This window comes from Agelaius tricolor, unplaced genomic scaffold (genome assembly GCF_023055355.1).
Source record: "Agelaius tricolor isolate 1412-34295 unplaced genomic scaffold, bAgeTri1.0.p SCAF_1, whole genome shotgun sequence".
NCBI classification, from domain to species: Eukaryota; Metazoa; Chordata; class Aves; order Passeriformes; family Icteridae; genus Agelaius; species Agelaius tricolor.
Genome location: NW_027269261.1, coordinates 26,577,790 through 26,602,720, shown reverse-complemented (window position 1 = coordinate 26,602,720; position 24,931 = coordinate 26,577,790). Strand labels below are relative to the sequence as shown.

At 36.3% G+C, this 24,931-nt stretch overlaps 1 protein-coding gene across 2 annotated transcripts in view; it reads right to left on the bottom strand.

Annotated features, from left to right (window-relative positions):
- CAMKMT (calmodulin-lysine N-methyltransferase) overlaps positions 1-24,931 on the bottom strand; it is a 212,990-nt gene that overhangs the window by 21,243 nt on the left and 166,816 nt on the right. For both annotated transcript variants that reach the window (XM_071427548.1, XM_071427557.1), the window contains exons 4-7: positions 23,212-23,272; positions 19,573-19,627; positions 18,457-18,520; positions 13,240-13,306 (exon numbers count right to left, since the gene is read on the bottom strand). In XM_071427548.1, coding sequence (XP_071283649.1) covers positions 13,240-13,306; positions 18,457-18,520; positions 19,573-19,627; positions 23,212-23,272 — 247 coding nt within the window. The remainder of the gene's footprint in view (positions 1-13,239; positions 13,307-18,456; positions 18,521-19,572; positions 19,628-23,211; positions 23,273-24,931) is intronic.

The following is a 24,931-nucleotide window of genomic DNA, read 5'->3' as shown; positions in this document are numbered from 1 at the left end:
ATCTCAAAGCTAAAGAGCTATTTTTCATGATAGCAGAAAGGCAATCCACTCAGATTCTGATGAGTGGATCACCAACAAATATGCATTTCTGAATTAGTGGCACATGCACAGCTTCAGTTTTTTACCCCTTAATATTACTACATGAAGAAGTGAAGTCAAAATATCGACAACCTGAATGAAGCACAAATCTGCAGAATAGATTTGATTTCATGGATCTCTGCTACATCTGGCAGGCAATTCAGTTTGTTTCTCATTGATGAAGTGAGCATTCACTTGGGCCGGAGGGAGGAGAGATGGGGTGAAAAAATGCCAAGCTTAACTTCAATGCCAGTAATGTTGCCTCCAGCAAGCTCAAAAATACAGCAGTGCTGACTCTGTCCACACCTATTTTCTCACAGGTGATAAACTATTTAATTCTAAGATACCCAGAGGTAGGCAAAAATTCACATATGCACAAAGTTCTTCTTTGTTTATAAATGCTGTCGATTTATGTAGCTGCCACAAGGAATTTCAGTACTTTACTCCCATCTAAAATATAGCAACTAGTATTGGAATTTACTGCATACTTTAAATATCATTATCCCAAACATTTGAAACTGCAATTCTATTTCTAGGCTATTTTAAAAAAAGGGAATCTATCCTTTTTCATTTCCTGGTTATTTATAATAGAAAGTAGATAAATATTTATGGGAAAAGCATTTGTGGGGGAAGGGTCTAATCTGATCTTGTCAGGTTGTGCATGCTTATCTCAGTTTTGTATGAGTCTTGACCAAATAGACCCTTTAGTCTTCCCGCAGCTATAATCTACTTCTGGTTAAAAGCCATCTCCATTCACATCCTACTCCTAATATTTAACTGAGGATCAGTTTGTAACGTGTTCATTCAGAAATGTTCCCTAAGTATACAAGAAAAAGGGAATTTTGTACATTGACTATGCTGTATGCAAAAAAGGCTCATAATTATGTAGATAAATAGACCCAGGGCCACAAAGAATTAAGGTACCAAAATATGCATGTACATGTCCACAGCCACAAAATTTGAGACAGAATGCTTTTAAAACACGGAAATTATGAAAGGAGAGGCCCAGTTGGTTGGCAAAGCTTTGATTGTGTGGGGCTCAATGTAACCGAACAGATCAGGACTCATTAGCCCATTTGCCCTCCTGGAATTTACTGTGACAATCCAAAGACAGAAAAGAGTAGATTAATTTAATTTTTCCCCCTTAAATTGAAAGTAATCCAGATTTTAGAAGCCTAGGTAGCTTTGCACACTGGCACGCAGCAGGCATCCAGTAGTGGAAAGTGACAAAGGAGAGTTCTCACTCTCAGCTGCTGGCTGCCTGCTGGCTACCAGCGGCTTTTTCAACCCTGTTTCCGTGGAAACTTAGGTTAGAATGGTGAAAATTAGGTAAAGGTAAGTTTTGTGGGTTTAAAGCACGCACTCTAATACTTTAAGAAGCCTGAAGCAGAACTGGAAATTGGTAGAAGAACTGTGAGCCTTAAAAGGCCACCTTTGGTTCTCATTGCTACAGAAACAGAGATCTGATCAGTACCAGTACAGATATTTGAATTATGATTTTCTTTTTAACCCATATGTTTACTATCCTTCACACATGCAGTTGGGAAGGAAGCACAGGTCCCTCTTCCTGCAAAAAAACCAAAACCAAACCCAACCACCCTTCCTCACATTACTGTCAGCTTTCTGCTGGGCACCTGAAACACAGTATTTTTTGTGCACACCTACTGTAGGCACAGAGGAGTTTGTGTCAAGAGGTAAAAGCTCATAAACCAAAGTGCTGAGCAAAGTATGGAATTGATGAGTTTCCAGGAGCATGAGCAGTGGTGCAACATGGCTGGCATCCATATTGCTAAAAGGAGGGAATTAAGGGCACCACATCCACCCATAAGCCAATCTTTCTCCCTTTTTCTGACCTACTACAAGGCCTGCTTTTGGTCTCTAGCTTCAGTACAGCTGCATTCATGAAGATATCATAATTATGCAAAGGCCAATGAAAAATTTACCAATTCAAAATGAACTTTGCCATGTATTTTCCAAAAGTACAGGGAAATCTTTATTTCTGCAGGGAAATCACCATGTAAACTAAACACAATTTGTAAAAACAATAAACACTAGTGGGACTCATCCTGCTCTGACTCAGGATGAATGCACACTGGTGGGAGAGATGAAGGACAGGCTGTATGTATTTATCCATGCTATCTTTAGCTAAGTGCAAGCATGACTAGTAAAGGAGGCACAGCCGGAGATGTGAAATGCAGTACTGGCTGCAACTTCCACAACAATTCTAGCAGCTTACCCAGGGCTCCCCTATCCACACTGTTACCTGCTTCCACAGATCTGCAGGAGCTGCCTTCAAACATCTGCACCTGCACCTGCAAAGCAGATATATCCCTGCATATCTGGGAATCAGAATCAATTCTGCTCAGAGTCGGCACAATTCTGTCATTAACACTGATGTCAGAATCAGCCTGGTTCTAAATCAGCTATTCTGAGTTCTAGGGCTAACAAAAACAGTGAATCAGCCTTAGGACTTATGTAAATACCATCAACTAGCAAAAAAGTAATTTTGTAATCCAAATGCAATTCCTGACTGCAAAGTACAGAAAAATACACTGATATTACAAAACAATCCTGAAAAAGGTAGCTAAATGCATATATCTGTATGTAGTAAGGGGGTGAGGAACCATAATTTCTTCATGGATTACTGAGGATGTGACTCTCGGACTTAGTGGTCAGACCTGAAAGAAATACTGAAGGCATCATGAAGCAAGGGTTGATTGCATTTCCATTAAAAAAAAAAAATCACTGCCAGGAAATCCAGAAAAGTGGTAGCAATGGAAATCTGAAAATCTCAGTTTTTATGAAATTTCCTTTTAAAAAGTAGAAATAGGTGTAAAAATACCGCACCACAAAAAGTCTCCTAAATTGCCAGTATCGTGTTGAGTGCCATCATTAAGAAAATGCAAGTCTACTTGTTCCTTTTCCTCTTGTTCCTTTATGAGGATACTAAATTAGTTTACCTAAGCCACATTTTTCTCTGAAGTCATTTTTCTTCCAGCAAAGTAAGTTTTGAAGCAACATTATTTTTATGCCTTTCTTTTGAGGGAAGATGCTACAGTACTAAGAACTGAAATTACACTGTACATTTGAGAAATGGGCTTTACTGTATATTTCTGTCCAAGCCACAACTTCAGTGCTTTTTTTTTTGTAAAAATCCCAAACAAACCAACAAACCAACATGTTTAAGGCTGTGTAAAGCCGACTTGACACTATTTTGTACTGGCTTATTTAAGTCATGCAGGTTTAGTTTCTAACAAGTGAAAATAGGCAACTGAGTTTCAGCAGAAAAGGGTCTGAGACCCAATGGAAATATAAAACAGTTGGGAGCTCTTTTGGTCTACAAGAAGAACATGAAAAATGAAATAGGGTGCAAGAGAAAAACACTACTGCACTGTTCAGCTACTATTTAGGTTAAAGGGATGGTAGCTGAAACTTGATACCCACTAATGGCCGATTTATGGCCTGTATCAAATGAATTTGACCAGTTTTCAGAGGAGAAGTACCCACGTCACAAACCTATTACTATAATTAGCAATCTTGGGGGTAGTCCTGGCAAGAAGGACAAGGTCTAAGTGACCTATGGAAAATGAACCATCCTCTCACATGCAGAGGTGGCTTCTCCACGTCAGGGATAAAGCAAACTATCAAAATGCTCTGAGAAAAGACGTACTGATGCTTTAGTTTCCTAGGCTGTCAACCTTCTAACATTATGAAGACTTCTGAAACAAATTCATTTTAAAAAACTCCAAACACAATACATGACACAATCAAAGAAACTCTTCGTTTTTCCCCTGGTTTTTCTTTTCAATTGACAAGTCATAAAATGTGATTAGGTTAAGAATAAGAATTATGATATTAGAACATAAAGATCAAGTAAGAAAATACAAAACTTAAAGCACAAAAATGTATCCTCAAATAGCTCCATGTATTTCAAAGAAAAAAAAATCATAATAAAATAGCTAATGTTGCAGGGATAGCTACAGCAGCTAAGACTTTCCCTGTACAGTAATTCTAATTTATGGAGGATAGTCTGACAAATGTCAACACTCTTTTCCTTACACTGGTAAAGTATCTCAGCAATCTACAACAAAAGACCTGATTTTACTAGGTTTTATTTCTCATGCAAAATTCTTCATTACTATTATTATTCAACTTCTGTTATTCAGTGTTTGTCTTCCTAGTGTGTCTAGGCAGGTAACTTATATGAGAAAAAACAGGTTAAGTCTCTGATTGTTAAAACTTGAAACATTTCCAAGACCCTCTGAGATGTTCTTGTGATGAATGGCACAAGCTAGAGTAGCTCTCAAATTAGCAGATAAGTAGTTGTGCAGATAAAGACAAAAATTCAAAATTAGAAAAAAAGGACAAAAGCCTTACTTGCTTCAAAATGCATTAGTAGTTTTAATAAGGATTTTTAAAATCATCCCAATTAGCAGATGAACAGCTACCAAGAATCCCTATCTACCCACCTCTTCTTTTCATATTTTAATTTAAGTTTCAATCTTTGAAAAGCATTATCATTGGAAAGTATACAGGTTCAGGTAAAAGGTTTTGTCTGGAGGCTTATATGACTTTTTCTATGACATTAAGCAAGCAAGTTCATTACCACATTAACAAAAGGTATCATCAAGATGTTTCTCTGCACCTTGATCTTGGTTTGAGAGTCCTTAGTTATGTATAAAGATCAAGAAAATGGATTTTAATCTAGTGATAGAGGCAATGTGTACACCTATCATTATAACTCCTCTGAGAAATCTTGCAAAATTGCCTACTATAATTTCCCCATCTTTCTTATTATATTCTCACAAGGCTGCTCTTATTTCTCCGCCTTCTTTCACCTTCTGCCTTTCTTACTTTCACTGCTTTACTTTGCTTTGTGTTCTTATCCATTATCTCATTCCCTACAGTGCATATCTGGTTTGAAGGGACCAAAGTTAAGCTTTCAACTGCAGGTACAACCATTTTTCCTTTCCTCTTAGATTTCTAAGCATTGCTAATGTGATATTTACAATTGTCAATGGGCACATTCTTCTAACAATGTCCTTGCAAATTTTGGCAAGTTCCATGTCACTGATTTCCGCTTCTCAAATTATACTAATGATTTTTCTCAAGCTAGACTTAATATCTGCACTTTCTTCTCAGTCTCTTGGACATTTTATCTCTCTTACAACCAACATATCTTGCTCTTTGTTTTAATTCTTAATTCCACTGTTTTATGCTTGCGTTATTTGTCTTACAATTTTTAAAATATGCTCTTCTCAAGATTATCTTCAGACATTTCCCACATTTCTCATAATTTCACAATGTTCCACCTCTACCTTTTCTTCCTTTGAATTTTATTTCTGGGCTATCTCATCCATAAAAGCTAAAAACCTACTCATTTTTCTACTTCATACTGTGCATACAGACACTTAATTCAGTATTTTTCAGAGCCTCAGTGAGTGAGAAGCTCATTGCATCTAAAGTAGCACAAGGCATTGTAACTACATTTTATGGATCATCATTTTGGACATAACCATTAATTCTAGTCTGTAATCTAGGCTTAGCTTAGACTTTTCTCTGTATCTGCATAACTCAGCTCTACCGGTTATTCTCTCTGCATCATACCTCTCAAAAGTTTCTTACCAATCCACTCAACCTCTTGACCATGTCATCATCACTTACATCTAAACATCACAATACTGTTCTCTCTGCTTGTGGAAAATGCAGGCTTGCCATATTAATATTTATTCAGCAGGCTGCTACAAAGGTTGTTTCTCTTGCCTACAACTCTGATCTTGTCATCTTTCTCTGTCCTCTTCCAGGTAAGTTGCAAGTTGTCATTTCCAAATGCTTCACAACAGTTCACATTCCTATTTTTTATCTCTCATTCAATATTGAAAGGACAAGTCCCTCCTTTAATCAGCCCTAATGTCAGTCTACATCTTCCACTTAACTTTTCAACCACACACCTGTACAAACTTCTTCTGCTATGTTATCCACAATATTCACAAACTTACTCCATTATCCTTGAAACTGCCCTTTAAAATAGCACCTATAAACTGAGAAGAGGCTCTTGTGCTTCCAATTTTGCCTCTCATGTTTGCTTCAATTACCCATGTTATCCTTCCTCACCATATCTCTCTCTGGTCTTAGATCATAGATTCTCTAACACAAGCTATCTTTTTGCTCTGTGTTTATAAAGTATCTTTTACAACAATTCATGATTAAACCTCATCACATTAATATGGTAATATAAAAGAAGAAAAAAGCCACCACACCCAACTATGGGCCTCTTCAATATTTGGATATTCTATAATAACATGATCCTATCTAGATTTTTCTGCCTAAAAGTTCCTTTTAAAATGTGCATTATAAAATTACACATTTGCCTTATTTCTTATTCTAAGAACATATTTTCTCTTTTGTTTTTTGTTCAACATATTTTGCTAAAATTCAGATGGGAACATTACAGTTTTGTCTTCAAAACTAACAGTATTAACACTTACACATTTGCTATGTATCAAAAGCTACTAAGTTTTTGGGACAAAATTAATGCACTGCATGTAAATACAACTGTTGTAGAATAAATCTTTTCATTTTGTAGATACGTCACAAGCCAATATTCAGCACAAATGTGGCTATTTATTTAAAAGAAGGGAGAATATCTTGTTTGAAAAAGACATTAATAAAAAAATACCAGTGGTGTTTGTGAATTTGCCTTTTCACATCCTTCCTCTACATCCGTACATTCTAAATCAGCCTTTATTCGGAAACGGACTACTGTTTTTAGCGATGGCCATGAAGCACATTTGGGAAGAAAAAAAATGGTTCTCAATTATATGGTATAAAAAATATATAATTTCAAAGTGCAAGACAGCATAAGCATATGTGACATAACTGTACTGATAGACTTCTGTAAAAATAAGAAGGAAATGATCAGTTTATTGCTCTATGGAAAATAGTCTACCCATGGGGAGGATAATCAAGGGAACCAGAAGAAAAAACCCAAGAATGTAAAATGAACAATGCAGGTGCAGAAGGACTGAATGAAGGAAAACTTAAAAACATCAGAGAAGATGTAGTTCACAGGTGTTTAAATTCTCAGGGTAGAAGACACCGCAACATCCAAGATTTTCAAAGTTCTGTATCAAGCCCATATATCTCAGGAAACTAATAACTGTGTTTCAGAAAGATTCAAACACATTCACTGCTTAAGATACTATCACTTCCCATGGAAAGATATTCTAATGTATTATCATTCTCTCAAATCTCATTTTTTTTCTAGGCTGAATTTAATTTGTCTAGCCTAGCTTCAATTTCTATATCTTGTTAAGTACTTGTAAACTAGATTAAAGACTGATCTTCTGTTAAAGATTTATTTTTTTCACATGAGACTTTCAGATCAAAATTAATTCATTTCTTAACAATCAATTAATTTCTTTGACAAGTAAATGAAGCTCTTTAACTCTCTCATTTCCAAACCCTGATTCACTCTTCTGCCCATTTCCTGGACTTCAGCCATTTTCAGAATCCTTGGTTAACTTTTGAATAACTACTAATGAAATAAACAAAGACAACACTGTAAACATAATCTTATCGAAATTTAAAGTTTGTTATGGCAAAGATTAGCTGAGAGTACCTGTGAAGGAGAGAACCCACTGAAACTGTGCAAGATGTACTTGATGACTGCCTACTAATGTAGAGCCAAGGTAGACAAGGAAGGGTAGACAAAGGTACAATGGCAGCATCATAAACCAGGAAATAATGTAGAACATGGCTGGAACGATGGATACAAAAAAGGAATTGAACAAATAATCTTCAGCTCTAACATCTCAAGGACATTTTTCCTTTAAAGCCCTGGGAGGAAAGATCTACGCCTTCTCATATCAGTGGTCTTCTTCTAATCTTTTTGTGCAGCACAAGAGAGTACAGAAGGAATAGTTTTACCAAGAGCATGTTTTTTAAGCTAAGATACAGTCAAAGATCTGAGGAAGAATGATTCAAAATAATGGAACATGATACTTTAACACTTTTTTCCCCTGTTATTCCAAACTCATAGAATTTTTTTTACAAAGCTTGACAACACATTTTTTCTCCTTATGTATTCTTATCTGTCCTCACAAAGTCAGACGAAGGTGTAATACAATTTAAAATGTACTTTATTAAGTCAACACAACTGGTGAAATACACAAATAGGAGAGGCTTGGAAGTTTGTGAAAGTCAGCTGGAGTGGTTAAATGGTATAAAAGAAAGTTCAAGTATTCCTCCAAAAGCTGAGGCTGCACCCAACTGAAGAAAAAATTACAAATTTGCAAAACTAAATATAATAATAAAATCAGGTAAGTCAAAATTAAGTGAACTTTTCCTTTTGTGCTAAATCTTCCTACCAGCTGATAATTGGGATACAGAATGGGCACTCACAGAGGATAAGAACATTTCACAGAGGAGGAATTAATTCTTTGCAACAGTGCAAAATATTCACTTCACCGTGAAAGAAACTGAAGACATTTCAGCACAGAAGCCTTTTTAGAATGTCTTCTGTAAAAGGAAGTCCTGTTTTACAAACCTTGAGCCCTTCAAAGGCATTAACAAGTATTCAGATAAGGGAGATCTGGGTAAGACAGCCTGCCTCTGCTTCCAAAAAGCTATTGGCAAAGACCCTCACTATCAACATTCTAGGAAAACAGACTGTCACTGAAGAAGAGTCCTGACATGATGCTAAATAATAGAACAAAAGACAGGGAACAGGGTAGTAGCAAATGGTCAATTCTCACAGTGGAGGGACATAATCAGTGGAGTTCCCCTGGGACCTGTTCTAGTCAACATGTTTACAAGAGATGAGCATTGAGGTGGCAAAGTTTGCTGATGTTAAGTCATTCAAGATAGTAAGGAAAAGACTAGACTATGAAAGACTGCAGAAGGATGAAAGGAAGAAAAGAAAAAAGAAGGATGTGTAACTGTAGAATAAAATGACAAATTAAATTCAGTGTGGATAAATGCAAAGTGCACAACTGAAAAAATAATTATCCCTTGATATAGAAAATGAAGGTCTCCAAAATGACCGTCACTGGAAAGCTCTTGATGTTGTGACAGACTGTGTCATGAAACTATTAGCTCTGTGCTCAACTGCAGTGGAAAAAGCCAATCACTGTTAAGCATTTTTAGAAGGGGAACAAAAAGCGTAATTATTCCACTACATGTACCTATTTATGCACACTTTGTACTGTGATCAGTACTGATCACAGTCATCTAAAAATAAGTAGATTGAAACAGAAAAAGATATAAAGCAGGGCAAGTATGATCAGAGGTGTGTAATGCTTTCCACCTGAGTTGAGTTTTCTGTGAAAGAGAGCTACAACTTCAGAATGGACATGAGCACACAAACCATTCTTTCCACATATACACAAAGTGATCAAATTAAGTGAGCAGTAACCAGCAACTTTTTCTTCCTAACCAGAGAGCAGCTCCTTTTGGCAGCTTCCTCCTTACCTACAGAAGCTGTCATGCAAGATAGTTACTTGAGGAGACTGGAAAAGTAGTTGGAAGAAAGGGATTCCTTTAGGGTTGCTAAGGTGACAAACAGCGAATTCAATAAAATGTTGGAAAAAGTTTGAATTTACCAACACTCAGGTCATTTTGATGAATGAAAACAGAGAAAGTCTGTCCCCCATTGATGGAACCTGTTACAAGACCAGTTGAAATGAGGAAGGTTATGAAGTTGACATATTTGAAGAACATTGCAGTTTGGTAAAATATTCACCTTTTCAATTATGAAGAGGAAAGTAATACAAAAATGCAATCAGGACAATATAGTTCAGTGCTCTGTCATTGAGACCTCATCCACTGTTATGCTGGATGCCGTTCAGTATTTTGAGTCTTTTTTTCATTATGGATTTAGTTCTGGAAACTTGTAATTGCATTACATTGGTAAGGAACACTAAAATCTCAAATAAAATTATAACCTATCTGTTAATCTTTAAGCAGAAGGAAATGTCTCTTTTGGTTACATGGTCATTAATTCTTGATGTGGGTTCTAAAGATGACTGCGGAATGAATAAAGAGTATATCATACACTATTACTAATCAAACCAAAAGGTGCACTGCCACAAGCATTTCTGTTACTGGCTTGATGTTACATGTCCTTGTTTATATTCTCACATGAAATGGAATCTCTCTGAGGCAACTCTTAGCAAAACAATAGACTTCTCCACAGCTAAAACTCCACAGGTCCCATATCGGCAATTAGAACACAACTTTTGTTCTTTACAGATTTCCATGTTCTCAGACAAGGGAATCTGAAGGAAGAACAAATTCCCTAGTCGGTAGGACAGACTGAGTCTTTTAACCTGCAGAATACATTGCAAGCCTTCCTCTTTGGTAAAGTTTTTCCATTATGACATTTGTAATAACAACAACTTTTCAAACTTCTACTACTCTAACAGCTGTGTCAGGAAGATTTCCCCATTACAATAAATAGAAAACAAGAAGTAGGGATTTCTTGACTTTGTTGTTAATTTAATCATTGGTGGACATGTTAAAACAATGATAAACCATGTCAATGATAAAACATGTCAAACCAGTAACAGCTGATGGTACAAAGAAACGTATGCTAAGTTATAGGGTAAACAATGCAATTCATGGATAATTTCTGAATTGTAAAAAAAATAAAATTGTTGAACCCATACACAGTATTAATACCCTTCACTATGGCCAGACATTACTAGTAACTTGGTATTACTGTACCTATTTCTAGTAAACATAAGCAAGAAATCCTGAGCATATAAATGAAAAATAAAAATAAAATAGAATTGTATATCCACCGCAAAGTAAACTCTTTACTATTATTACCTTATAACACACAATATAACAAACTGCCACTTTGGCTTACATTACCGTATTTTTAAACAATAATCAAGACTTGGCAGAGGGCTAGATAAGTGCTCATTTACTGCATTTTGTATAAATCTAAATAAATAAATGTATGGCAGCTTGTCTTAATCTAACTTCTCTTGGCTGATACCAGATTGTTCCTTTTTGCTCCATGCAGGTTTTGGCATACTTTCCAGGCATAGACTTAAATATCCAGAACAGTCTCAAACTGCTCTCATACTGATAATTTCTGTTCCTGTGCCAGGAAGAGAGTGCAAGATCCTAACATAAGTTGAAGGTGCTGTGAGAAGAGTCTATTCTGAATCATCTTTTATACAGAAGGAATCTTTTAACTTTGCACTGGCCACTGTGAAGTTGCAAGACTGGACGCTGTCTAAATGATTATAAGAAAGAAGATGCCTTCTCCAGATTAAATTGATGCTCAGTAAGTCACTTACAGACATCACTATATTCATTTGCATGATCAATGTAAAAGAAGTTACTGAATGTCACTTTGCATGCCAGTGTTGCATTCTTCTATCCAAAACACTACACTTTCTGAGGTTACTTCAGACTTTACATCAGCCTTTTAGTTCCCTCAAGGGATTAAGAAGGGATCATATAACTTTGTTACTGCACCACGTCATTACTGAATCTGAAGGACTGATCAATCCATTAAAGAGTCATTTGAATAGCCATTTTATAAAACTTTATACTTGTACAACAAATCTGCAAAACCCTTAAGAATGTAGAATTAAAAATCAAGTGTTATAATGAGTCTTATGTTTTAATATAGTCCTTTGTTATTTAATTATTTTATTTATGCAAATAATGCCTCAAACGCTATTGCACTCAAGAAGTTAAACACTTGACATTTTTAGTCTTTAAAATGCAACATTTTATGATGCCTAGATATGTTTATTAATTAGTGATTATTAACACCCAGTAAACAACATCATGTCTTGTGAAAACACAATCTTTCTTCACAGCGTGAGGCTGAAATCTATTATTCACTGATTCCATATGCTGAAATACACTCAAATGATCACAAATGACCTTAAGCATTAGATAAATGTAAATGAGGACAGGGTAGAAAATGTGCTTTTGATTGATATCTAAAAGACCAGGTTTGAAGTCTTGACAAGGGATGAAATCTGAAATCTCACACAACGTATAGAACAATTGGAAATCTAAAAAAAAAATCTGAGCTTCTGGATGGACATACCATACAGCCTCTCCTCAGCAGAGTGTCTGAGGCTGCTCGCAAGAGGTGTTCAGCACATGGAACCTGAAACACCATTCCTGGGATCCACATGGCCTCTCTCTACTTTGCAGGCTCTTATTAGGATGCAGAGATGTATCTCTAACTTATATGCACACACACCCTAATGAAGGCAGAATTTTTCTAGCCCTAAGTGCTCACTTGAACTAACTTCCCTACATAGAATGGCTACATAGGCATAGGATTAAATGACATGAATGATAGCCATTAAAACCATACAGGTTTAACCCTCTATGTAAGTAAGCTTATTCTGCTTTAACACTTTCCCCTCCTCAGCCCTTTTTCAGCTTTACTTTTGCCAGTTTTAGAAGGACTGAGTGCTCCTCTGCAATGTGAGTCATCAAAAAAAAAATTAAATACACAAATAACAGTGGACTATTTGCTCTTAGGTAACCATTTTCTAATTCTTAACCTTATACCACAAATATGAAATGCTTTATAATTTACTTTTAAAGTACAGTGAGAGATGAATACACTGTTCTTGGTTCCCATCTCCCCATCTGTCTTCGCAGTGACAACATAATGATCACACAAACAGGATGACCAAAAAACCTCCCATGGATGTTCCAACAACATCCAACTCAGGGGCAAATGGGATTTGTTGTCACCCTAAATTTTCAGAGCTATTTAAAATGAAATCTGACAGAGATTTAGATACATTCATTCCAAATCTCATTTTCAGTACAACAGGTAGTGTTGACTTTGAAGCAGACAAATTTCAACCATGCACTAAATCATACACTGAAGAGACACAGTGTAAATTTAAAAAAAGATAAAAAGGAAAGAGAGGGTTTGTCACCAAGGTTAATCATACTGTATTTGCTATTTTTTAAAAATACTTTTAAATTTCTTTCTTGCATCACTTACCTACTTACATACACATACCTGTGTGAGTATCAGTAACACAGGTCACATGTGTGCATACATTTCACATCTATATTAATACACTTTCACACATTTGCATACATTTCACATCTATATTAATACAGAAGTACATGCAAGAATCAGTAAAAAAAGTACAATCTTACCAGCTTGAAACCTTCTGAGCCTTAAATACTCCAGCATTTTGGTTTCTTGTGATGATCTCATTTACATCTGCAGTACAATTGTTAAGAATTATCTACAAAGAATTATCTACAAAACTAGAGCGATAATAAAAATAATAAACCCAACTATTTTCCATTTATAATGCCTTCATAATATTCTTATCTGTTTGTTCTTCTTTAATCTGTGCTAAGAGTCAATTTTTATTCAGAAGCATACATTTTATATTGCTACTCCAGCACATCAGCCATAGATCTAGGCAGCAATTTGCTCTAGTTTCCTACTTCTATTTACTCTTTCATTTAAGGAATTTCTAGCCCTGTAGCAATAGAAGGAAGTGAAAAAAGATGTCCCATACCTCAGATATTTAAATGCAACTATTTACAAATATAAGAATTACAACCATGGAGAACCGAAATTTTTACAACCACTAAATGTCCACTCTAGTTTGTGCTGTTTTCCACTTTTCAGTGTTATCACTATACCTAATGCTGAGATTTTGGAGGCTTGTGTGTTTTAAGACCCTACCCACAAGAGATACACCTATGTTCGTGGCTCTGTCTGGGTGAATCCAACACACAACAGGAGCACCTTAACCTATAGGCAAAAGAGTCTCTAGTCCATTTGCTTTCTTGAGAATGGTCAGGAACCACCTTAAAAGAGTGGAAAGCAATAAGTGCCTTAAATAGCACAACAGTACCTCAGCCTTGTGTCTCAGCTTCTTGTAGTTTGGAAGTTCATGTCACAAATTTGGGTAGCCATTCAGGCAGGTTAAAGCATGGAAAACTTTCAAGGGAAGCTGGGCCCTGTCATCTATGGCTAGAAAGACAACTGTCATGATTGATCACATGTGGTTAGTGAGAAGCCACTGGAAGGAAAAGGTGTAGCAAGTAAGAGAAAATTCTGAGAATATGAATTATTATCCAGTGTGAATCCATACATTCCTGAATGGTTCACTTTCAAATGTAAATAATTATTTTAAATGGACAATTTTGGTAAAGATGTAAAAGATCCTTCTTTTTTATTTAAGGTATAGGAAATCTGATGCTAATTAGATGGATGTTTCTAGGTCCACAAAATATGTCAGATCTCTTTAAAGTGCTCTTATAAGAAAATTGAATACAAGAGTCAGGCTAATTTGAAATATTGTTGATATACCTTTTTCTTTGCTTTGATATATCCTTTTCTTTGCTTTGCTGAAATCACATCATTTTCCTTCCTAATAGAACTGGTTACTTAAGAAAAGTTATTTCAGCAAAGTCTCTATCCAAACACTGGAAAAGACAACTGGTATTTTGTGAAGTAAAAACTAGAAATGAGATGACAGAAAACTGGTTTAAACAAATCTCTGTAGTTTGGATGTGCCTTTTAAATAGTTTCCACAATATGTAATGAGGAGTAGTAAATGACTGGTCTACACCTGGGCAGCAAAAGGAAGGCATAAATAGCTCCATGAGCAGACCATACTACTTTTAAAGAGGGGCAGAAATAACATTGTTGATAAATTAGCTACACTGCACCTAAATTATATAACTGAGCAAAACTATTAATAATGGCTATAAACATGTTAATACTAGATTTAAAAAATAATTTAGGAGCCCATATTTTCAGGCATTCAGGCTAAACATGACCCTTCTAACCTAAGTTTCCCTGGACTGTTGAAAGATCCATACACTCTATTTTAATGGCCATTATAGTGCACTGTAACAATGTTTTGTACTACTGATGCTTTCAGACAGTAGTTCAAGTCACCAGTGCATGGTGTGAAATAGAGCTAAGGCAGAAAGCACCCAGCCTCTCTGAAATAGGAGACAATTTTTACTAAAATGAACCTCATCCTTGGATTTGGAAATGTCAAAGTGCTAAACATGCTTCCAGTGTTTTGAGAAAATAAAATTTGGTGTTCATGACTGACTTATGTCACAGATGTAAGTTGAAAGTTTCTATCTGAATGCATATCATCCAAAATTACAACAGGGGATGAATCTGATAACTCTGCCCATGTATATCTCTATTATCACTTGAAATGTCTATAGTTTTAATCCTAAAACTTTCCTTATTTAAATGATACTGAAAGAACTTAGATAAAACACACTAAATTAGCAATAAAGTTCTGAACAAAGTGGCAAAAGGAGTAACACCTATCTTTATTTTATTGATTTTGCAATATAAACGATCTATTGAATCAATTCAACCCTGCTCATGATAAGCAAAAGGAGTTAGAGTGAAGTCTTTGAAATGGTCTAGCAACTCAAGTCATAGCATCCTTTTAAAAACCTCCATAAACATCATACATAAGATCATTGACTGATACAAAATATAGCAACACATTTCACAATGAGAGAGTTAGAATGGCAACAATTATTTAATTTATTTGTTAAAATTTTTAAATTTCTAACATTTCAATAACGTATCCTAATATGGATATTGAAAACATACATAGTGAATACTCCATGTGGCAGTATGAAATGGAGACTAATAGGAAGCATGTCAAAAATCAAATGAAAAATCAAATCGTCAAAAGCTTGAGATTCACAAAGCAAAGCTGTTAGTTATGCTCACTGAATAGTGATAGCAACAACAAAAACAACAATAATTATGATGATGTTGATAATACAAAGGCAGATTCTCAGATGCAATGCACTATTGCCAGGTCGATTTTCAATTACATTTCACTGATGTATTCATTTGTTTCTTAATGTGCTCATCTTGCCCATTAAGAATAATTAGCAGGCTTGCTTGGTGATTTCCTGGCTTCTGACAGGGATTTTTTTCTTTTTTGTTGACAACCACTTTTACTTTTTGGAAAGTAATTTTTGGATATTATAGTATGACTGGCATGTAATTTAAGCTTCCTAAGAAATTTAAAGGGAAGATGTAAACAGTAATTTTAAAACAAGATTATTTTAATCTATAATACCTACATAAAAACCATAATACTAGACATTAACTATTCCTGAAGAGCAGAATCTAGAAAAGAAAGCAGTATTTTATCCCACATTACTTTAATTTGGTATGCTAAACAATCAAAAAAATACCATCAGCAATAATAAGAACTAGCAAAAATACATAATTTGTAGCCAGTGGCACTTGGGGTGAATACTACTTCCAATTACACCTAAAATTCTACCCTGATTTCAGTGAGTCTGGTGAGGCTGAAACAGGTCTAAATTTAGCCTAAAGTTCTATTACAGTCAGTCACTATAGAAAAGAGTGCAAAAGAAATTACCGTAAGACAGATCATAAAATTACTACTGAAGTCTATAAACCATATAAAATGCAACAGAAATTTTATTATGTGCACTTTTAAGAATACATTTCACCTACACAGTAAAGTTCTTAGCCTGCTGCACTTTGGCACCCTGCTAATATTAAGCCCATTGTAAAATCCAACACAATAAAAGCACTTTGAATGCTGAGCCTTCTGAGCACCAAATGTTAAAAAAGAAAAATAAATTCCTGTTAGAGCCTTCCACCAATCACTTCCCTGAAAGGGATTCACTGAGTGAATACAGATGAAGACCTCTTGTGAGACTTTTGGGAACAGAAGACATTTCTGAAACATATTCTGAAAAACTAAGGTGTGATAATTAGATAATATTAACAGTATCTTTTTCAGGAATAAAAGCACTTTTATTTGCTTAATTCCAAGGACTGAGTGGATATTTTTACACTTGCCAATTTTTCGTGTTATAAAAGACTTCTAAATTTCAAAAAAGTTCAGGTATGTTTATGGAATCCGCTATGCAAGACATTTGCTGACTTGATGATTACTGAGCTCACCTGAAGCTTTTTGTGGGTAAAACGACCTTTTGTTAAATATCTATGCTTCTATACAACATGAGTTTGTTTTGTTGGACTAGTTTTGAAACATTCTTTTCTCCTACATTTTTTATCTTCATAATGACATGGAAGAAAGATTGGAAAGGTGGTGCTGATTAAAATACACAGAATAATGAAAACTTCCTCCTTAAGACACCAGTCTAACATATTAGAATTTAACAAAATAATAATCCCTGGAAAACAGGTGAGAACTTGCTTTTTCAAGAAAAAGAGACTTTTCGCAGGCTTACCTCAAGTTTTAACAGATATGATCTAGGATTGACTGTTTTTAACATGAAATTGTTCATGTGTTGTCAGCAGTTATAGTTACCTCAGTTACCTCTGAGAAAGTTTTTTTAAAGGTAGTAGCTAATATTATTGCACTGAAATGTGTCCTGTTTTAACAGGCATCAGCAACTGCAATTCATTTAAGCTAAAGATTAGTTTGTTTTTTTACTAAGTACTCAGTACATTAGCTCTCAAATATATACAAATATCAAAAAGAAATAATTCTGATGCTGCAGTGGCCAAAACCTGAAAAATTAGCCTGCTTGAAAATGTAAATGGAAAGATTATCAAGGAACAAAAGCAAATAGATATCTTCCTTTTTTTCCTCTCAATTTCTAAGGGCTATTAGTATTCACCGTATATATCTGTTCTTGTTCTGTGCTGATATTTAATGTGGCCACAAATTATGCTCACTCATTCTCTTGCTTAACCTAAGTCCAGTTCAATTTTATGAACTATCTGTTCATATTAGAAGAGCATAATAGCAATTTATTCTAATATAAGAAATACAATAAAATACTTTCTACAAGGGACAGAGGAGTTTTGCAATCTTACATCAAGAGAAATAATGATAAATTGGTAATTGATTAAGCAGACTAAATGGGCAATTTGTAGGCAGTTATAACTTAGCACCGACAATGAAACATTTTAACATATGCTGGAAAAGCTCTGAAAATATATGAATGCTGAATATGTTTTAAGGGGCTAGTATCTGAAAGTAGGAAAAAAAAAAATCTAGCCCTTATGCAAAACGCATACATGGAGGGAAGCTGATGATTTGATTCCCTGCTACACCTCCTGTAATGTGCAGCATATGCACATGAATCTTCCAGCACTCAACCACGGGGCAAATATTTACTACAGTACATGCTCTATACCAACATGTGCATTTTTAATTAACAGAGAAAATGTGGCATTTATTATGGGGGAAGCTGCTGCTCTGTTCAAGATATTCCACATCTGTTTTTTAATTACTTATGTGGGGACTTTTTCTTAATATGCCCCATGCTGTCTGTCTTTATATCGATTGTTACTCAGCCAGTAAAAAGGAACGAGCACAACAAACCAGTTTTCTATCTGAATAAGGATACTTTTGATGGCCTTTTCATTTCCATCAGTTAACAGAACTTCTTTGACATCTGCAGAAATAGCAACCTGAAAAAAAGAGCACAGCAAACAATGAGCAAATATGCTTGTCTATGTGGAAGTGAAGACAGGAGTGACAAGCCTTCAGTATCATGCTTCCTCACCTATTTCTCTGTAACAATCTTCAATCTTTTTTCATTTTATGTCTGCATTATTTTAATCATTCAATCAAATCAGTCAATACTTTTATCATTCCATTTGCGGGAGCCTCTATCTTGCTATCATTCTGTTCCGTAATTGCATTGTGACAGCCGATGATGGTATTCTGAGAGGCTTTCATTTGCGGGCTTCTGTTTATCTAGTAGAGCCATCATACAAGGCTGTCACTCTGCCTTTCAGCTTGCTTCTGTCTGACTGCCTGATGCCCTTCATATAACTTTGCATTGCAGGCAGATGGCTTTGTAAGGGTAATTTTTTTGTGAGCTTTGACATGCTCGCACATTGGGCTGTAACCTCGACACATTGTATAAGAGCGACAGGTTTGTCAAATGCCAATCAGTGTAACAATATGCTTTTATTTGTAGAGACATAAAAACTTGTCTAATGCACTGCACTGCTACATAATATCTCCTGAATACATGACTCAGAACCCAGAGAATGGTGAACGACTCTCCTGAATGGCCAATCTAATTCAAAAGAATCTAATTACCGAGAGCTCTGGATCATGTTTGTTGGTGTAATAATGCAGGCAAAACATTAGCAGCTATATCATGGTGCTCCAACTGTGATTCGCCAGGCTATTCCTGTATCTTAGCAAATGGGACTATAATCTGAAAAAAAAAAAAAGCTTCGGCTATGGCAATGAAAGACAGACAGTACGTGGCCTGGAATGTCACAACAAAAGATATTGACTACACCGAGGTAAAATGTTTCTGCTCATCGAGGCAACCATAAAATCAATATGATACGAAAGCAAGTCAATCTAGAAGGTCTCTCAAGACTCTGCAGCTTGACCGCAGCTGAGGCTGTTGACAGTTCTCTGACCCAGCAGTTGGAGGCACTGGAACATTTTTCCTTTTGTTTCTTCCTCTGAATGGGATTGGAATTGAGAAAAGACCTACCATGAGCCCAGCCAAGCATGTCATGCCACCCCCTAGCTCACACACAGCAAGGTCCCTGAAAGAGAGAAAGGAAATGGTAGAACCCATACAAATTAGATGAAAATGGTCAGAGAGACATATATGTTACAAGAACAAATTGCCATCTGCAGTAAGAACTGAGCTACCAGGAAGTTGTAGAGACATGACTAGGCTACCTCATGTCGTTTTGCGTTTTAAAAATAATTATGAAATAGAAAAGTCACAAAGCAGGCAAATCAGTGGGGGTTCCCTCATTAGTGTTCAGTGCAACATTACCACCGCTGAGCTGAAAAATCTGAGAAGGTTCCCTTTTTTCCCTTGTCAATGGCTCTGTCTTTTAGAACTAAACTAGCTAGAGTAGCGAAAGATAATTGTTAGGAAAGGATAACAATGTTAATCCACATTCATTCTTGCAAAAACAGCTAGAGAAGTAAATGGGGAAATTAATATTATTTATATATCTCTCCATACAGTTATGCCTAAAAGCCTTTTTATATTAAAAAGAGAGAAGTTTTAAAGCAAGCCGTATACCACAGAATAATTACACACGAAGAAATCTGATCCTTCAATTAGCACTTAAAACTGCAAGTGACCTACAAACAATGCTGTTATGAACAACGATGGGAACGGCAAACGGTTAAGCCTCAGAAAACGAAACGAAGTTAGTGTCAAGAGCCTAAACTGAGCCCGATCAAAGGGCTGAATACATGGTCTAAAAGGCTGCTTTTAACTTAGACCATACTGTGCTGTTATTAAGACGTGCATGTGAAATATAATTTGGTGCAGAGAGTGTGCCGGATGGGAGCTTGCAGGGGGAGCCATAAAGAATGTCCTCCAGAGCCATGGCATGCCCCAGGAGGGGAGGAGGGAGGGACGCTGACCCTGCACCGAAACTGTGTGTGAAGCAGTGTCTGGGGCAAGGCAGAGCCTCAGCCTAGGAACATGCTGCTTTATAGCAAAATCTGTGGCAACTGTTACAGCTGGCAGGAGCATTCCCATTGAGACACTTCTGACAGGCAGAAAATGGAATTTTAGCTAAACTGTTTGGTTCAGTTTGGTTTTTGGAGGGTTTCTTGGTTGCTTTTTTTTGGTGCACCATTTCCTCTCCCTTAAAACATTAACATCTGGAAATCTATTTTTATGTGAAAGGGTCACCTCCTTACTCACTCAACACTGATATTTAGGAAGAGCATCTAGGATGCCATATCAGTATCAGTATAAAGATGCTGATATTTTGCTCACTGAGGCGAGCAGACTAGGCTGTATGACTGTATAATAATGCTCACTGTCTGGATGGGTTAGATTTATTTTTCTTAGACACCACAAATTTTATTTGAAAAAAGTCTAGTTGCCCTATTTAATCAAAATGAGACAAAAGAAAGACATACCTTGGAGGAACAAGCTGTACATAAACCCAGTAATAATATTAAAAAAAAAGGGGGAAATCTGCGATTTGTATTTTTAGACAGAATGATTATAGGTTTTTCCTCAAATAAGTTTTAGTTTTTCTAAAACTAGTGTATTATATATTAAAACTATAAACACATGTCTATATATAAGGTTTATAAGGCACTTACTCCTTTATAAGAATCATACTTACTGAAATAAACACAGAAAGTATCCAGTGTAAGGCTTTTAGTGCATTTTGAACAAATTTCTATATACAAAATAAATGAGCATTCACATATACACACAAATATTTATGCATATGAAATTTATTTCAGTGCCAATTCCCTTACTAGCAAGTTTTAAAAGTTTTATCTGTCTCTCAGGCAATATATAGTGACATTTATAAATGAGAATTCACATAAGAAATTCTACTCTGAGAGTACTGTCAGAAGGGCATAATCCTGAGAAATCAGGATGTGAAACTGCCCATTTACTCTGTGGAAGTTGACTGCTAGTTGTCTCTGAATATCGCAGCTTGCATACCCAAACTGGGAAAATACCCTCTGAGTGAGCAGCACAGGAGGTTTACTGTGAGGAGCCCTGCAGAAGAAGTAGAACATATGAGCATGGGGCCAGACAGCAAAGTGCTACAGGGACATCCCTACAGCAGCAGAAGGCACACAGCCAACCTGGGAGGAAGGAGTAGCGGCTGCCACATCAGGTGTATGAGCTGCCTGCCCTAATGGGCCACACTTGTTCAGGTGGTGGATGGAGCAGGAATGAGGCTTTATGGACCACGGCACACTTTGGTGCCAGGTCTTTTGTCAGAACCCAGGACATTGCTCTGACTGCTCTGGAGGACTCGAGACCCTGGCAGGGGGCTCAGAGACCAGGGCATTGAGTCAAAGACACTGTGAGTTCAATTTTTGCCCATGGAAACAATTACCAACTTTGTGCGAGGAGTTGCAAGCCACAAGGGTTTGAATAGAATGATAGTAAATTTATCACAGGGTGAAAAAGTAGAATTTTGGGGTTTTTAGAACGGGGGTTCAAGAGGCAAAATGGAGGAATCTGGGCGTGTCCTGTCCTTCTCCTTCTTCTGGTCCTCCATCTTCTACTGTGATGGTGGCACTTTTGGATTGGTTTAGGATACAGACAGACTGTCTAACATAGGTGATAAGTATTGGAAAATTGTGGTAAATGAAGTACACGTAGTTTTTAGTATAAAAAGGTAACAGTGCCCTGAGGGCGCTCAGTGCCTCAACCCGACCTGCTGGACGGACCTCCACAGGTCCGAAAAAGAATGTATTAGATAAGAGAAAATAAACAACCTTGAAAACCAAAGCTGAAAATCCCGACTTCTTCTTTGAGCGAGGGGCTGGGAAAAAGGACTTTTAAATACCTCGGAAGCCATTGCAGCAACAACAAACCCGACAGTCTTTGACTACAGATCGGAGTCTAAGCAAGTTGCTCATTTGGTACAAGGGGCAGAGACTTACAATTCATCTTCCTGATTTTACCCAATGCCATATTTACACAGACTGGGATTTCTATCCAAGTCTGGTTTACTTGGTACTTGCCTTACACCCTCACACAGAACAGAATTTTTGCCTCCAAATACATTGTTATAATAGCTTTTTTTGCACCCTATTCATCCCCCAGACAATGAAACTTCAAGGATTTCCAAGTGCAAATCTCAGTATAGTCAGGGGGAAGGAAAGTGGATGCAGGACGGATTTTATATTTAGATGTTCCTATTGGAGCCTTGATAGCTGACTTCTACAAGTTTTGAATAAAAGTGAAGGATGTTTCAAAACTGTTTCACAACACTTAAAAATGGGTGCAAATTCCTCTTACTATAAGCAGTGATTTTTATGTATTTCATCAGATAATATTTTGCTTGCTTTTGCAACAGATGTCAGTTTAAAGAATATCTTATTTTTCCTGACCTTCACAATCAGCACTGATCGATTGGAGCTTCACTTTTGTTTCCCAAAAATCAAAGTGAAATAAAATGCCTTGAGTGGAAATCAAAAGTCTTTGACATATAGCAGAAAGCTTGCTGTGCAATATTAGTACCCAAAGGCAGCTGAGAATTCTTTGTTAAGAGCAACATGCTTTCACCTTGAACATTTTAAATTTAATCTGAAGACTTAAATCATAGCAATCTTTACCATGCAGATACAATAAAACTAGGGATTGGAAAATATCTTTTTATGTTTAACTCTGTACCTGAATATTTCATTATGCTTTAGGCAGTAGTAAGCCAGCACTTCTTCAGATGGCCAGAGACCTATAAAACAAAGATATTTGCCTTCTTAGAACAGATTTTTTTTGGTCTAAAATAATATTTGAATGCATATTACCATTTGCAGAGCTCTACCCCCTGTTTTATTTTCTATATTTGCCATAAATAAAAAGAAAAAAAAAAGAAGACCTAGGATTTAAGCATTGGAATTGAGTATTTCATAGATTTCATCACAACTAATGATCAGAAATTTTTAGATACATGCACACACACATAAACATACACATATATCTACATATATTTATGCAATACTCAAGTCTTTAAAAGTCATATAAAATTTAATTCACTCGGGCATTCACATGAACATCAACCTGTTTTTGCCAGGCCAGATTAAAGGCCAACTTTGCCTTGTAGCCTATTTACAACAGGGGACAGGAGCCCTCTAGTTTTTCATTAGCTACATCATCATCACCATCATCATAACCATCCTACAGTCACTCCATTTCTTTCCAGTTTCTTTTTATTTAGCTCCTTTTCTCTTAGTTTGTGTTAGGTGAGGCATCAGTCTGACTGAAAGCAGCACAGGCTAAGGACAAATCCAGGACTAGGGCAAGAAAAGTGTGATTTCTAGTTGTGGCTCAAGAAATTCAGAAGAAGGAGAACAGGAAATACAAGTGCTAAGTTCATCTTAACAGGCACTGAAGGATTATTCTGGTTGTTCTGTGATAAATTTTCTAGAGCTGCACCAGGAAGCACCACAGTTTCACCCTGCTGTATAAAGAAACCCCTCCTCTCTCATTTTATACTTGCTTCCCTGCCATTTTCATTTGAATTCCCCTAGTTCTCCTACAGAAATAGCCAGGAGCAATCACCTTTCTGCACCTAATCTGTATTATTAATTAATTAATTAGCTTCCATCATAAAACTTACTGGTCATCATCAACATTGACAACTACTTGGAGGCTTCCATGTACATTTATTTCTTCAAAACCAGTCTCTCATGAAACTGGCTGTTTTGTCAGACCAGTTTCCCACCTGACTGGAATGTCCAACTGAAGTGCTGTGGCCCGTGGAGAGGGCAGCACAGATCCTGTGTGCCTTGAATGCTCTCCTGCAGGCACCAGACTTCATTGCTGGAGGGGGCCCGAGGAAACCAGACTCAGGAACTTGAGTTGTGTCTGCAAAGGTTCCCAAAGTTAAAGGAGGAAGAATCAAAGGCATATGCAGCTGAATTATGGTTGTATGTGTTTTTCATCTGTGGTTGCTTAGCAATGAAAAACCATGTTTACATGTCTGTCCGCAGGTAAAATCCAGAGTTTACTTCCCCCCTCCACCAACACACAACACTGAGAATTGAAACAAAAACTTCATATTATGAACTACAGACATTTCAACGGTTCCAGTAAACTTATTTGACATATTAAGCATCTTTTAGATATTTCTAGACAAGTAAGTTGAATTCCATGCAGCTTACTATGTATGTGTATCCTTTAGGCCATTTTTACCATATTTTGTTCTCAAGGCTAAAAACATCACTACATTTTTAACAGAACCAGGAGTTTGGGAGACAAACTGTCATCCTTTAAATCACTTAAAGCCTAAGTGAAACCATCATCAATATAATTAGTCCTTTCTGTCCAGTAAGTATTCTGAACTACCCTTACTCCTAGTGAGAAATAAGGAAAATTTAACAATGTCTTAACT